Source organism: Diplotaxodon limnothrissa, linkage group LG15 (genome assembly GCF_057381915.1).
Source record: "Diplotaxodon limnothrissa isolate DT_005_m linkage group LG15, D_limnothrissa_male_GT1.1, whole genome shotgun sequence".
NCBI classification, from domain to species: domain Eukaryota; kingdom Metazoa; phylum Chordata; class Actinopteri; order Cichliformes; family Cichlidae; genus Diplotaxodon; species Diplotaxodon limnothrissa.
In genome coordinates, this window is record NC_140610.1 from 10,429,803 (window position 1) to 10,443,692 (window position 13,890).

At 38.9% G+C, this 13,890-nt stretch overlaps 1 protein-coding gene across 1 annotated transcript in view; it reads right to left on the reverse strand.

The window, feature by feature from the left end:
• ppp1r13bb (protein phosphatase 1, regulatory subunit 13Bb) overlaps nt 1–11,534 on the reverse strand; it is a 31,825-nt gene extending 20,291 nt beyond the window's left edge. The window contains exons 1-5 of the mRNA XM_085373215.1: nt 11,173–11,534; nt 10,762–10,933; nt 4,271–4,418; nt 2,692–2,811; nt 1,678–1,748 (exon numbers count right to left, since the gene is read on the reverse strand). Of these exons, the coding sequence (XP_085229341.1) occupies nt 1,678–1,748; nt 2,692–2,811; nt 4,271–4,418; nt 10,762–10,770 (348 nt within the window). The 5' untranslated portion in view covers nt 10,771–10,933; nt 11,173–11,534. The remainder of the gene's footprint in view (nt 1–1,677; nt 1,749–2,691; nt 2,812–4,270; nt 4,419–10,761; nt 10,934–11,172) is intronic.
• Between the last annotated feature and the right edge of the window lie 2,356 nt (nt 11,535–13,890).

The window sequence follows — 13,890 nt, forward strand, 5'->3', positions numbered from 1 at the left end:
GCCGACTAATATAATCCTCTAAATCAGATATTAAGAAGAAACTTGGACACAAGTTAGTCTCAGTACTTTGAATGGGAGGAGCCATTCAGTGTCTCTTTCGGTCAGTAGTGACACTAATGATACAGAGTGTGTCATTTGGTGCCGATCAATAGTCAATTTCTATATCTACACTCTAAAGCATTACACTGTTTATTTCTGAGGCTCTCTCCTTAAGCACATTACTCGTGAAATAAAATAAAGCACAGTAGATTAAAGCGCCAAGTTTAGGTTTATTTATTATACAAAGAGCTGTGGAGGAAATACACGCCTTTTAAACACAGAGTGCTCAAAGTTTTAAAAATAATATCTGCAACCATCCACAAACACCCCCTTCACCTCGTGACCATGAAAGGTCCTTCATTACTCAGATGTTTGGGCTGTTTGAAGATTTTAATTTACCTGCTGAATGTTTACATTTTGTCCAAAGAGATAATCTGAAAGCTTCGGTACACATCTGCGTTCGCCCTGTTCCCTCTATCAGCAGGGAAACTATCAATAAACGCCACCATGCCACTTTCATTAGCAGCCTCATCACAACAGAAGCAAAACCGCCATGTTTGACAGATGAGGTGATGCTTCAGAGCTCGAGTTGTTCCTTTCTTCTATCCATCATTTTCAAAGAAGCTTTTTTTTTAATGCTTTTTTGAAAACTGTACCCGCCTTACTATTATTTAAGGCTCACCCAGGGTTTCTATCTTAAGACGAATCCTCTCAGCTTCTGTCATGATATTACTCCATCTTGGTGCATTCTTGACTGTAATTAATTCACCATTAATTCTGGCTAATCAAATCACTTTGATTTATCTGCTTCTTTACACATACTGACATCCATTCAAACCCATCTAGGTCTAACTGGAAACACATCTAAGAAAAAAAAAGCCGGCCTTTTGTGCATAAAACAACATGCAGGAAACATTTAGTCACCCAGTGTCCAGTTACTTTTAAATACTTGAATACTGGTTCTGTAAAAAGGACTATACCTCACACGGTTCTTTTAATACTGACAAAAAACCTCAAATTAAATCTGAGAAATGATATTTCACTGTAGAATTTATTTTTAAGTACAATGGGCTATGTACATGTAGTCTATGGATGACAAAACAGATCTTCTCAACAAAAACAAAGTTAAAAATTGCACATTTTCTAGGAGAATATACAGAGGATAGCTTCTGGGTGCTTTTATGCTCTTGAAAACAAAATAAACAAAGCCTTCTTTCAACCCTGAAGGTTGAATTAGTTACAATTTCTTGACCGCAACACTTTCTTATTGAGAAATCTGGGACAGATGGTCAGAGAGAGAAAGCTGTTCCCAGAGGCTGCTCTTATCGAAGTCATTCACATCTCTTAGTACACACATCCTTAAGCCAAAGAGTACATCAATGGGTACACCTGACAGGAAAACGCCAACAGTGTGTGGAAAAGGAACAGCCCTGCCACACCAGAGCAGAGATGATCCTCTGAGTTTGGAGTTAAAAATCATATTATTACGGTGAAGCATGACCAAAACCCCCAAAACAAAGACACATGTACTCCCGTTTCATTTCTAGTGTGTTTTATACTTCTATCTTGTACTGTGAACTATAGGGAAAATGTTAAAGAACACTACACAGAGACAGATATTTCAACATTAATTCTCACCCCATTCTCATTGTGCTTGTCTCCAGTATTTCCACTTCTGCGACTCATTTGCTCCTGAGACTGCTGACTCCCTGAAATAAAAAAGGGGGGGGGGGGGGGGGGGGGAAGAAGCAGTCACCATAAATAAATAAAATCCGAAAAACCCAATACAGACATGCAGTGTACTAGTGCGACACTCAAGAGTGCAGGAGTGCAAAGACGAAGGTACCGCACGCAAGTGAAGATTCAGAGACAACCACCATTGTCTGAAATCGTCTTAAAGTTCACTGGTATGATTGCACATGACAGGGGGCTTTAAGAACTGGGACAAGCACTGCTAACTAAAGCCACCTACCTCATACTTTTAATAAATGTATAAAAATTCACAGCAGAGGACAGAAAACTGCCCTCTTTTCTGTAATTTAAAAAAAAACAAAACAAAAAAAACAAAACAGGAAAGAATGACCTCAGCTTTTATTTGGTAGTTTATAACCAATGTAAACATGATCGGGAAGACCACCAGGTAACTTGTAGTTAAAACATTACAGACTCAGGCTGATAATACTTAAGAGTGGATGTTACACATAGCTGTTTATGTGGCTCTGCTCTATCCAGACAGAAAGACAATGTAATTAATGTGCGTGGGATAGCTGGCAAACCAGTTATTCCATTGATATTCCCCTCTGAACAACCTTTGCTTTTTTAATTCTACAAAGCTTTTAAGAACATAACGACACTTCACCTATTTTAAGAAAGGCTAAACTAATATTTACAAAGCTCCAAAAAAGGAGAAAACAAAAACAGAGAGAAATCTGGGCTTTTTTGATGTGTAAAGTCTGCAAACGGCTTGGCTAGACTAGACGTGGCAGAAGAAAACAGAAAGAAAAAACACCAAGTGACACCAGTCTTCATTACAAGGAAGGCAGAACAGATGCCAAGAATTTCCCGACAGCTATCGACTCCACCCTCTACTGTTCAGCCTTCTGTGTGAAAAAACAAGCACACAGAGCAGAGAAAGCAGCAGACAGCACACACCTTGATCGCTGCTCTCAGTTGGTGAATCTTCGTGCCGGAGGAAGAATTTGACTTCTTGCTTCCGAGGTCCCCATTTCTGCATGTGTTCATACATCATGTGCTCAAAGGGGATTGCTCGCTCTGAAAAGTTAAGGAAAGGTCGACCAGGTTCAGTCATTTACAATAGGTACACTGATTTTCAGCTAGCCTGGTACTTAAATGAACAAAAAACACTTAACTCTAAAGCTCAGTGATTAACTTGTTATACAGTCAGTCAGCACATCATTAGTTACACTCTGCTAGTACTGGGTTGGACCCTCTTTTGTCTTCAGAGCTGCCTTAAATGTTCAAGGCTCAGATTCAACAAGGTGCGGGAAACATGCCTCACAGTTTTTGCTCCATATCGATATGCCTTCCTATCAGCTCAAAGCAGTCTGGCCATTCTGCTTTGACCTGTGGCATCAACGAGGCACTTTCATCCAGACAACTGCTGCTCACTGGATATTTTACTTGCAGGGTATGTGGTAAATAATTTCTTGGATATGTATGCTGTTTCCCACTTTCCCAAACTAAGTATTACTTTACACATTAACACACTTTTAAATTCAGGGAAAAAAAGCATTTTTTCCAAGTTGTGAAATTATTTCTTGAAGCACAAATTAAAAAAAAAAAAAAAAAAAAAATCACCACAGCAATTGAAAAAAAAAACAAAAAACCTTTCTAGTCTCTCCTACTTCAAAGATTTTCTTTCTCCCAGACTCCTCATTTTTAGTTGGGCTTCTTAATCACGCAGGGCATCAAACTGCTTGTCTCTGAGTGTGATGCCACCTTCCATACATTTGCAGGGATTATGTGTGTGAATAATTCACTTTATGCTATTTCTGTTTACATCGTAGCCATACAGACAATCTCAGAATTAAAATGATGATACTCCGAGGAAGAGTCCACTGATAGAGATGAATATTTACAGCATAATGTGTATGCAGAACTGAAAAAGATTGAGACCGAGACAGTAGGTAGAGAGGTTTTAGGAGGGTTTTGGGGCAGCCAGTTGCATTGTCAGGCCTCACATGACTGCATAACGTGAGGTCAATAAAGCGTTTTACTGGAATGCTGTTTTCAACTGAGCAGTAGGCCTTTAAAAACCGCTGATAACAAAGGGTGTGTCAGCACAGCGATGGTGATGGGACCGAGTGGAATCTGTTGTGACAGGGGCGTGAAGTACACTGGCACATAACCCTTTTTCTCATATTAAAATTTGCTATGTGAATTATTTTATTCCATTCAGGTAAGCATGCACGGCCTCATTCAGCCCCTCAACTCGTTTTTTTTTAAAGTGCTTGTTTTTACATTAATAAAGAAAGCTAAAGGCTACTGTTTGAGAAAATGAAATTCTTGTGCATGCAAATGAAGTGTCTGGCTCAGCAATAATGGGGTTTCAGATTACTTCACCTTCAGGCATTTACAAGAGACAACCGCTGTTCTTTCTCTTTAACGTGGCAGCCAACTGGATGCTGCTTCCTATAAGAAAGGCAGAGCTCCCTGTTCTGAATATTAAGCACTTCAGCAGGTCCGTGAGAAAGCTTCAAATGGGTCTTACCGTTGCCTCTCCACACCTCGGCCAGATGGCAGCCGCTCTCGCCGGGCTCTTTACAGAACTCGACGACATCGCGGCACGTTGTTTCAGGGGTGATGGGCACCTCAGTCACGGCCTGCTCCCCGTCGCTGAGGTACACCGTCAATATCATCTGAAAGGAGAAGGAAGGCAGTGAGGGGAAAACTGAATACAAGTGCTCAACAGTGAAATATGAATGACACAGATTACAATAAAAACAATGGAGTGTTTATGGATGAATCTTTACCCTCTCTATTGCTACAAAGCCTGCTCTGCTGACACTACATTTCCTTGTTGACCAGCCCAGACTGTGAGTTGGAGCTAGCATTGGACTCGTGTCTGTGCCTGCCAAATTTCTGTTTACTATGATTAGTGTCTGACATAGCACTGAACACATAAAGTATGAGCTGAAAGGTAAAACATATCAATACATGCCTTCACATGTCTGTGTCGGCTCTCAGCTTCCACCAGTTTTTGAACAACCAGCAGTTAAATCATATCGACTTGATGGGTGTATGATCTAAATGATAGCCCAAACTCTTAACTCTAAAGGACTGGTTAAAAAACTCTAAATCTGAAAAGACTGAATGAGAAACAAAACATAGCCGATTTATCATCTTTACGCTTTATAATGAGCTATGAGTAAACTTCAAGCTGCTTCAAGTTCTCCTGCATTAATCAGACATCACAATGTCTGCAATGTGCATGTCACCTTTTGACTAAGCTATTAAGAATGAAACTGAGCAGCTCAGCAGTTGAGTATTCAACTAGTCATTTAAGTTTCACATTTACACAGTAAACTTAATATGTTGTTGTTGCTTGTTTAAAAAAAAAGACATGTCATATTACTTTTCGTTTTATTACTACACGAAAGCATGAAAATAATAAGAAAATATATCTTGGGCAGTGATTTTTTTTTTTTTTTTTTTTTATCTGATCTGGCTTCACACAGTCTACCTAAATCATAACCCATTCACAGGTATACGATCACCCCCTTTGGACTTTCTTGTAGTTAAGATTTAGTTATTTTCCCTTCATGCAAATCAACAGACAATCCATTTATTCAGAAAAAAAAAAGCCATGGTCACAGTCACACAAACACTCAGTGCTACCCCTCAAGGATAAGGGCATGGAAAGCAGCCAATGCATAAATAAATAAATCCCAAAATCCAGATCGTCTAAGATGTTAAATCATTTCTAAGACGATTCGGTCACTGCAAAGTACTGAATCACCGGGTTAAATACATTTGTAGGGCACGTTAATCTATGAATTTAGGTTGCTAACTATGGGCAACATTTTTTTCTTCCATAAATTGACAAAATGTTTCTAGGCAAGCAGGTTTTGGATCCTATAATCAGATTATTCAATATCTATGTAGAATAAAACTAACAGCAGGATAAGAGGCGCAATAGGTTTGAATATTTTACTTGACAAAAACATTTATATACCTTGTTTAAACCAAAAGACTTTTTTTGCCCTGCGGGAGGTGACACATGTCTGCACTGATTATGGCAATCTCCTCTATATTCATCGCTACTGCACATCACCACAATATGGGTTTTTTTCCCCCCTCCTGAAGCGTCAGGCAGATTTCCACTGTTTCCTGTGGGACAAAGCACTCTCGAGTGTTGAGGAGTGCCTTCCTGTTTCATGTGACAGGCCTCACTCGCCCCTCGCCTTCTGTGGCATGTAACAGAAAAGCGACACTGAGAGGAGTTTAGCGAACAAAAACAACCCAAAGAAAAACTTCTGTAACAAAGAATGTTTTGCAGGGATGCTCAAAATGACGTAAACGTGTTTGAAAGGATTGCTTGGTGCATGCTAGACTCAATTTCAACTCTTTCTCAGTAAACAAAGAAGAAAAGTATTTGCTTCCAAGCCGTCCCACTTCGGCAATTTTTATACATGTTTCACTGCTTTAAAAAACACCAAAACAGGGACAGCCTATGCCTAGAAACTTTTGAAGTGTGATAAAGAAAAAAAAAAAAAAAAAAAGGAAAAACCTACACTATGGCTTAGTTGTAACTCCTAGAGTTTCCAAGAGTACAATGGGAGGCAGAGTCTTCAGTTATCACATTCCACCTCCCACTTTATTTCTTTTTTTAACAGCCCTTTTTAATCTTTCATTCTTGATTTAAAAAAAAAAACAAACTAAAATGATTACGGCTGGGGTTGGCTCAGGTTGCACTAAACCACATTTTAATTATATTGCTAGAGGTCTAGGCTGACAGGGGACCTCCCATAATGCACTGAGGACCTCTATTCGCCTCTCTTTCATTTCCGACACATTTTTTGACACTCGCTCTGTCTTTTATTTCGCCCCTGCAAGTTAAGCTTTTACATTTCCATCCTTATTCTGCAGCCATCTCTTCTTGTCAGTTATGGGGCCATCTAACATGCTCAGTGTTTATGCTATGACTGACTTCTAGACAAAAAGGCTTTTTATTTACATGCAATAAGGTTCAAAATGCCAATTTAAAGCCCTCAGTGTCAAAAAGAGGTAGAAAAAGAAAAAAAAAAAAAACCTCTAAAGTGAAACAACTAATACATCACTGGAAAAGTGAAGAGATCACAAATTTTTCAACACTGATTTTGCTGACTGGCTTTGACTTTGCTGAATTACAAATAAGTATAAGATGAAATGTTCCGTGTACATACTTTGTGTACACATGGCTTCATGGTGCATTTTCAATTTCACAATAATTGCCAGCAAGCACTATTGTCATATATAATCTAGCTTTAGTCACTGAACCTACCTACAGATAATTACTCCAGGAGTTTCTCCAAGACAAAGTGACTCATCCTTTGTAATGATGCAACTGCATGATTCACTGACATTTTCTGCAGCAGCCAAAATTAAACGATATGATCTCTTGTCCTAGAGATCCACTCAGTGACTATGAGAATCAACAACCTGCATTTTCAGACAAGGATGGTAAAAACATAGAACTAATGCCGAGACACCAGGAAATCCCTTTGTGGCTCTGCGCTGTTTCTTACAGTGTTAATATGAGCTAATGGATGACCTTTTTGGGACTGCATATGCAACAACGTTACTGGGGGAAAGAAATTAAATCTGAATGATCTGAATGAAACCTCCAATGGGTAAGTGGTTAAGATGGATGGATGGCAGAAAGAAAGAAAATCTTTTCTAAAAGTGTGGCAGGGGGTGCTACAAGCTGCATAATGACATACAACACAATACAGTAAAAAAAAAAAAAAAAATATTGAGGCTACTAGGCTGCTAGAAAGAACAACAGCTTGAATATAAAGAAGACTAAGGCATTCTTATTTGTATTTGTTATACAACAGCTTCTAATATCCCTTATAGATTAAACTAAAAGGAGAAAAATACTATAAGATCCATCAAAATCTGCAGTTCTTTTTTTTAAAATGACAACACCACAAGCCTGCATTCTGAATATCCTTGGCAGCATACCAAAACAAGCCTTTAAAGATTAAAAACACATAATTAATCAATCAGACAATATGAGGTGAAAATTTAAACTAATCACAGCACCTGCAGACTAAACTACACAGAAATCTAGAAACTACTAGATATATCCAAAACAAAACAGAAACTCTGATCCAGCTGAGTGATCACTGGGGATACGAACCACCCTCACTAAGTTGCGTCTGCCCATACTCTTGGCTCTCTTGGCCGCCCTCCGTTTCCTCTTGATCTCCCTCTTTGGTGGCCGGTGATGTTCCTTTGCCCAGATGGGGTTCTCCTTGGAAAGGCTAACGAGGCCACGTAACACTATAGTCACAAATCTCTTCATTGTGGCACTGCCGCTTTTGCGGGCACGAGACTTAGATGTTATGCCATCCCGAGCAGACCTCTAAACCCGACAGTGACGCGTGCATTAGAAAAGTGCTGCAGAGGAGACTTGAGAGGAAAAAAACACAAGCTGCATGTGCAGTTCGAGCAGGGAGGGGGGAAGAGAGAGAGAGCTTGTGTGAAACAAACAGCCAGCGAAAGAAGGAGAGAGCAAGGGAACAAGAGAGTGTCACAGGGTGGTGGGTATGGATGGAGGAAAGTGATGGGTAGTAATTTTACTGGAAAAGTGTCCCTGGGATGTGCCTGTGGCTGCAGCACCAACAACTCCCTGCTAATGAGAATAGTTTGGCCACAGCTGTGACTGGCAGGCAGGTCAACACCATCATGCAGAGCCAAGAAAGAGATTATGCTTATACTGGGCTGTGCATGACTCAAAGGAGTCAATGCATTATGCTACAGTGGGCACCATCTGGAGATCATTTAACTTCTGAGAGGGAAAAGGCATCATTTAGTGCCCTGATCTCCAGCACACATCAAACATTTCCTCACATAAATCCAGTTACTTACTTATTCTTAAAGATGGGCCCTGAGTGGAGGGAAAAAAGTTTAAGCACATTACTGTTTTTTGTCTATAAACTTGAACCATTCAAACAATCCTTAAATGTCATAAATGTAAGACACTGGAATACAATACTACTTACATACTCCAGCTGTAACCAAAAACACAAGTAACTGTAACCCAGCAGAAGCCCAAATGTGTGGTAAACAACACACTATGATAAGTATTGGTCATGAGTCTGTATGGTAATCTGGTCAGACACAAACACACAGCTTAATCACAGCTAAACCCAAGGAGGCTGTCAAAGTTGTCTCTGACATTCTGGACTAATAGTCCATCTCATGCTGCCCAAACTTGCCAAAAACCACTCGTCAACCGTGCGGAGGAAAGACGAGACAAATGATGTGAAACAAACTGAAACATCTGAGTAACCGTGATTCCTGCAAACTACAAAATTATCAAGATTTTTTTTTTTTTTTTTTTAAACGTTCCTTTAGTCGGACTTCAGCACTCACCCAGTGTTTCATGTTGGTTTAACAAATTTTATCTGGCTTTGCTTTTACAGACTTATGTAGATGGCTCTTACATGTCTAATACTTACGAAGTGCAAAAGCCTTCACTGTTAAATTTTATTTGAAACTGTGATAATGCACACTAATATTATTATTATTTTCCTTTTACTTAGAGTCGTTTTTAAAGTGTATTTTTTTAAATGAATAAAATAGATCTATCAGTCCCAAACGGAGGGAACTTGTTAAATAAATCAATTTTGATATAGTCATACCCAATTAAACTTGATATTTTTACTTTTTAATGATAATTGTTTTATTATTTCAAACAAGTATATCTACAAATATGTGAATGCAGCAATAATATGCATTGTTTACTTTTTCCTGTAAGTCAGGCTCTGCCTGGTTCCACCGCCTGAGATTAATGCCACTTGACAATCTACTCGGCTCAAAAGTTCCCCTTAACAACAGAGCATTAGTCGACGCAGCCACACAGACCTAGATCTGCCAACGTCTCATTGGCTGCTGGATTCACGCGAGAACCAAGCGGCTCGCTGCCTCTCTGCTCGACTGGCTCTCTGACTCTGATAGCCTGTTGGTGCCACAGGGTACAGCTGTCCACCGAGGCAATGGTAGTAACTGAACCTGAGAACTGCCGCAAATATGGACTTGCTTCTGTTATACTTGGTACTTCTGGAAATGTACAAGCGTCTCTGGAATGGTGATCAAGAACTATACAAATTTACAGCCAACTTCAAACCAATAGTCGTTTGGAAAGACATAATACCAAGAGTGAATCACCCCCCCCCCCCCCTTTTTTTTTTTAAATGACAAGATCTCACTGAACTGACTGTAAATTTATCCCTTGCACGAGTTCATGTTCCGCTCTCGATTCCCACAGTCGCTGCCTTCTCAGCACTAAAGACAACAAAAGAGGTCCCAACAATGCGCTACTCCAATAGGGTTGCCAGTCAGGTATTCTTTTCCTTGCAACACAGAGCTTCTTGAACAATAACACCAAGGTAAAAAACAAACAAACACACACACACAAAAAAAAAAAACAATAGAATGAAAATATTTGTTGGCTTAGCACACCTACTATACCCACAGCTTTAAATACATCATCCATTGTGTAAGAGCATTTTTTGTAACACGAATGAATTACAGTACGATTATCACAGAGATAGTCAATCATACTAATCTGACCTGCCCTATTGAGACACACAGCGTTATAAATCTACCTGCTAACACTTGATAAGATGTGTCACATTCTGATAGAATTCAAAAACTGATCACATTGTGTTTATAATTTAGGATCCTTTATAAGGTTTGCGTCACTCTTTTATTCTCACGAAAAAACTGCTGTGAAATCATAAAAGCCATAGTAGATCATTTAAAAAAAGAAAAGACTTTTATGACTAGGAGCTGATCTGCCTTGAGATTATCTAAGCAGCAGTGGGAAAAGCAAACAAACTCATATCAGTCGGTTAGAACTTGAAACGTGTGTGTATGGACGGTTAGTGAACCATATTTCTGTTTTTATAATAACATATTTAGGAAAAGACCCACTCTTACATGTTCATGAAGTCCCCTAAATGCTAAATGTTACGCTACATGTGCACTTACCGGCATCATATTGGCAACTCTGCGGGATCACAATCAGCGGGCATCGGCAAGCTGACTTTTGACTTCCTCGCTTATCTTCTATGGCACCAACGGAGAGTCAGCAAAGATCCACCTTGCTAGTTATGGGCTCCGATTAACTCCAATGTTACAACCAAATGGGCCTCAGTCCTCACTGTAGACCAAAAACAGCTAATTACTTGAAGTACTACAAAGCCAAACACTTTAAGACATCTGACTCATACTACAAAAATAATATGTAATGTCACCAGCCGCAGGTATCAACTTAAATTGCCCAGGCGTGGCTCTGTGCAGCGGCTGCTGCTACAAACAAGCTAGCTCGCAAAGCAACGCCGAGGCAAACGAAAAGGCAATTACATGATATTACTACGCAGTGTCTGCAAATATACTCACCAATGTCAGAGACGAGTCATTGTTTCTGCGAAAAAAATCTCAGTTCTGCTACAGTGAAAGGCACGCAGCTAACCCAACCAGCTGTCAGCCAGCCAGCTAGCGTTATCTCCCCCGGTAAGGTGGTAGCTGTGTTAGCTGGAATCAGAGATGGCTAGAGGACGGTATGCACGTCGATGTCTCCGCTCTCGTCGGCCCTTTAGCTTGCATTGGCCGAACATCGGCACGAGCTGTCGACAGAGAGGGTGGGGTTTTTTTTTCAAAGGAACAAAAATAAAGGTTTAGTTCGTTTTTTCTACGTAGGCAGCGAATCATCACAAGCAGGTTAGCAGTGCTAGTTCACGAAAATACACATAGCTGGAATCCAGTTGTTGACGGTAGGAGGGGCAACGTAGAAAGTCAGGAATCTGACGTCACCACCAGCCATGTCAACTGCAAGCATACAGTGCTATGAAAAAGTATTTGCGTCCTTTCCGAATTCTTACTTTTCTGCATATTTCTGCATATTTTCCACACTTATGTGTTTCAGATCATTACATATGTTTTTTTTAATTTAAATTAGACAAACATAACCCGAGTAAATACAAAATTAAGTTTTTAAATGATGATTTCATTTATTAAGGGAAAAAATCTATCTAAACTTATATGGCTCTATGTGAAAAAGTAGTTCCCTCTTGTTAAACTAACTTTGGAATTAACTGTGATTAACCATTTGCTCTGGAACACTGAGTTCAGTTTCACTAACCCAATTACCGCCAAATCACTAAACGTGTTTAAGTGAACCTGACAAAGTGAAGTAGGCTAAAAGATATCAAAAACACATCATGCCACAATCTAAAGAAAATAAAGAATGAAAATCGAAGTCTTAATTGACATCATCAGCCTGGGACTGGGTACAAAACAATTTATACATGTTTGGGAACCAGATTGAAAGCATAAAAAGAACATCATACCAAAAGACAAACGTGGTGGTGGTAGTGTGAAGGTTTTTGCTGCTTCAGGATCTGGACAACTTGTAGTAATTGATGGAACCATGAATTGTGCTCTCTAGCAGAAAATTCTGAAGGAGAATGTCTGGCTTTATGACTTCTTCAGTCTCAGGTGACTGCAGGTTTACCCAACCTTATAAACAGTACATTTGCATAATGACTGAAATCCCACAAATACGGAAGAAGTCACTCGGATGAGCGACAAAATGTTTTTTCCACTGAAAACGCAATGTCCAGATGAATAGAATAATTTTTGAGGGATTTTCTTACCTGGATGATTGAGCACGCATCAAAACATGGAAAAAATATGCAGAAAAAAAGCAAAGAAAAGAAAAAAAGAGAAGAAAAGCAAAGAAAGAAACGAGGAAGGGATCGATTTTTTTTTTCACAGCACTATACCAGTATATTTAAAGGATTTTAACACACCAGGAAGTTGTGTTGTTGTAGGTTTTTTTTTTTTTTTTTTTTTTGGTAATTCACATAAAAACAAAAGCATTTGGTCTGAGAAATTATGTCATTTGGTATGAATGATGCATGAGAGTCCCTTCCTGACTCTGACATGATGTTGTAGTTTCGGGCGCTTTCTTTATTGTTATAGTAAATTTAAGATGGCCTGAAGACCTTAAATAGAGTTTCTTTTTTTACTTTCCTGTATTTCTCAGTAGAGACACATAAAACATATACACATTTCCATATATAACATTTTAATGGTAATTTGAATACAGTTAGATCCATAAGTATATTTAAACTGATACATTTTTTTGTAATTTTGCCTCTGTATATGACCACAGTGGATATGCAGGCAGACTTCAGGCAGTCTCTAACTGCAAAGGATTAACAAAATGTTCAATTTCAAATAAAGTTAATGTATCCGGTTACTTTTGAACCTCTGAAAATGAGGGACTATGTATAAAAAAGGCTGTAATTCCGAAACAGTTAACACAATGTTTTTGTAAAACCCCTTTAATTAAAGCTCAGAGTCTGTACTTCACTCACATCCTGAGTGATTTAAAATTAACTGTAGCGGTGGCAAAAATCACACACACACAAAAAAGTTTAATTGTCCAAAAACTTATGGCTCTAACTGTTTCCATATTGCCATTAAAATATTATTTATGAAATTGTTTTGTATTGTCTTTATATGTCGCTGGTGAGAAATGTAGGAAACTAAACACCAAGGAAATCTATTCAAGGTCTTCATGACATCATAAATCATGCCCCTAGCTGTAAATGCATACGTAAATGCATATCTCTGTGTATCACAGTATCAATATTTTCAAAGAGGAACAAATTCTATGAAGCATGTGTTACATAATATCTTTCTCAAACTACATCACTGTTGAATCATATAACATATTCAATAGCCAGCACAATAAGGTAGTTGAGCTCAGGAACCCAATACTCCTTACATCATGTCTCCTCTTACATCAGTCCTTAGATGGAAAGTTACGGTCCCTACATGTATTCAGACAGATGTGCCAACACTATCATAATATAAACCAAGAAACACATGAGAAATGTATGTGAGAAACAATGATGACGATACACAATAATACACAGTAAAAATGACTCATAGCAGATAAAAGTTTGGAGATGCGAAAGACATACAAGGGAGTGTTGCAGAGCTCTGAATTCTGCAAGTGCTCCTGTTCCTCCTCACCAGGAGATAGTTTTGACTCTTACTGCTGAATATTTGCCTTGGAGTCATGTCAGTGTCCTGTGTGAACAGTGA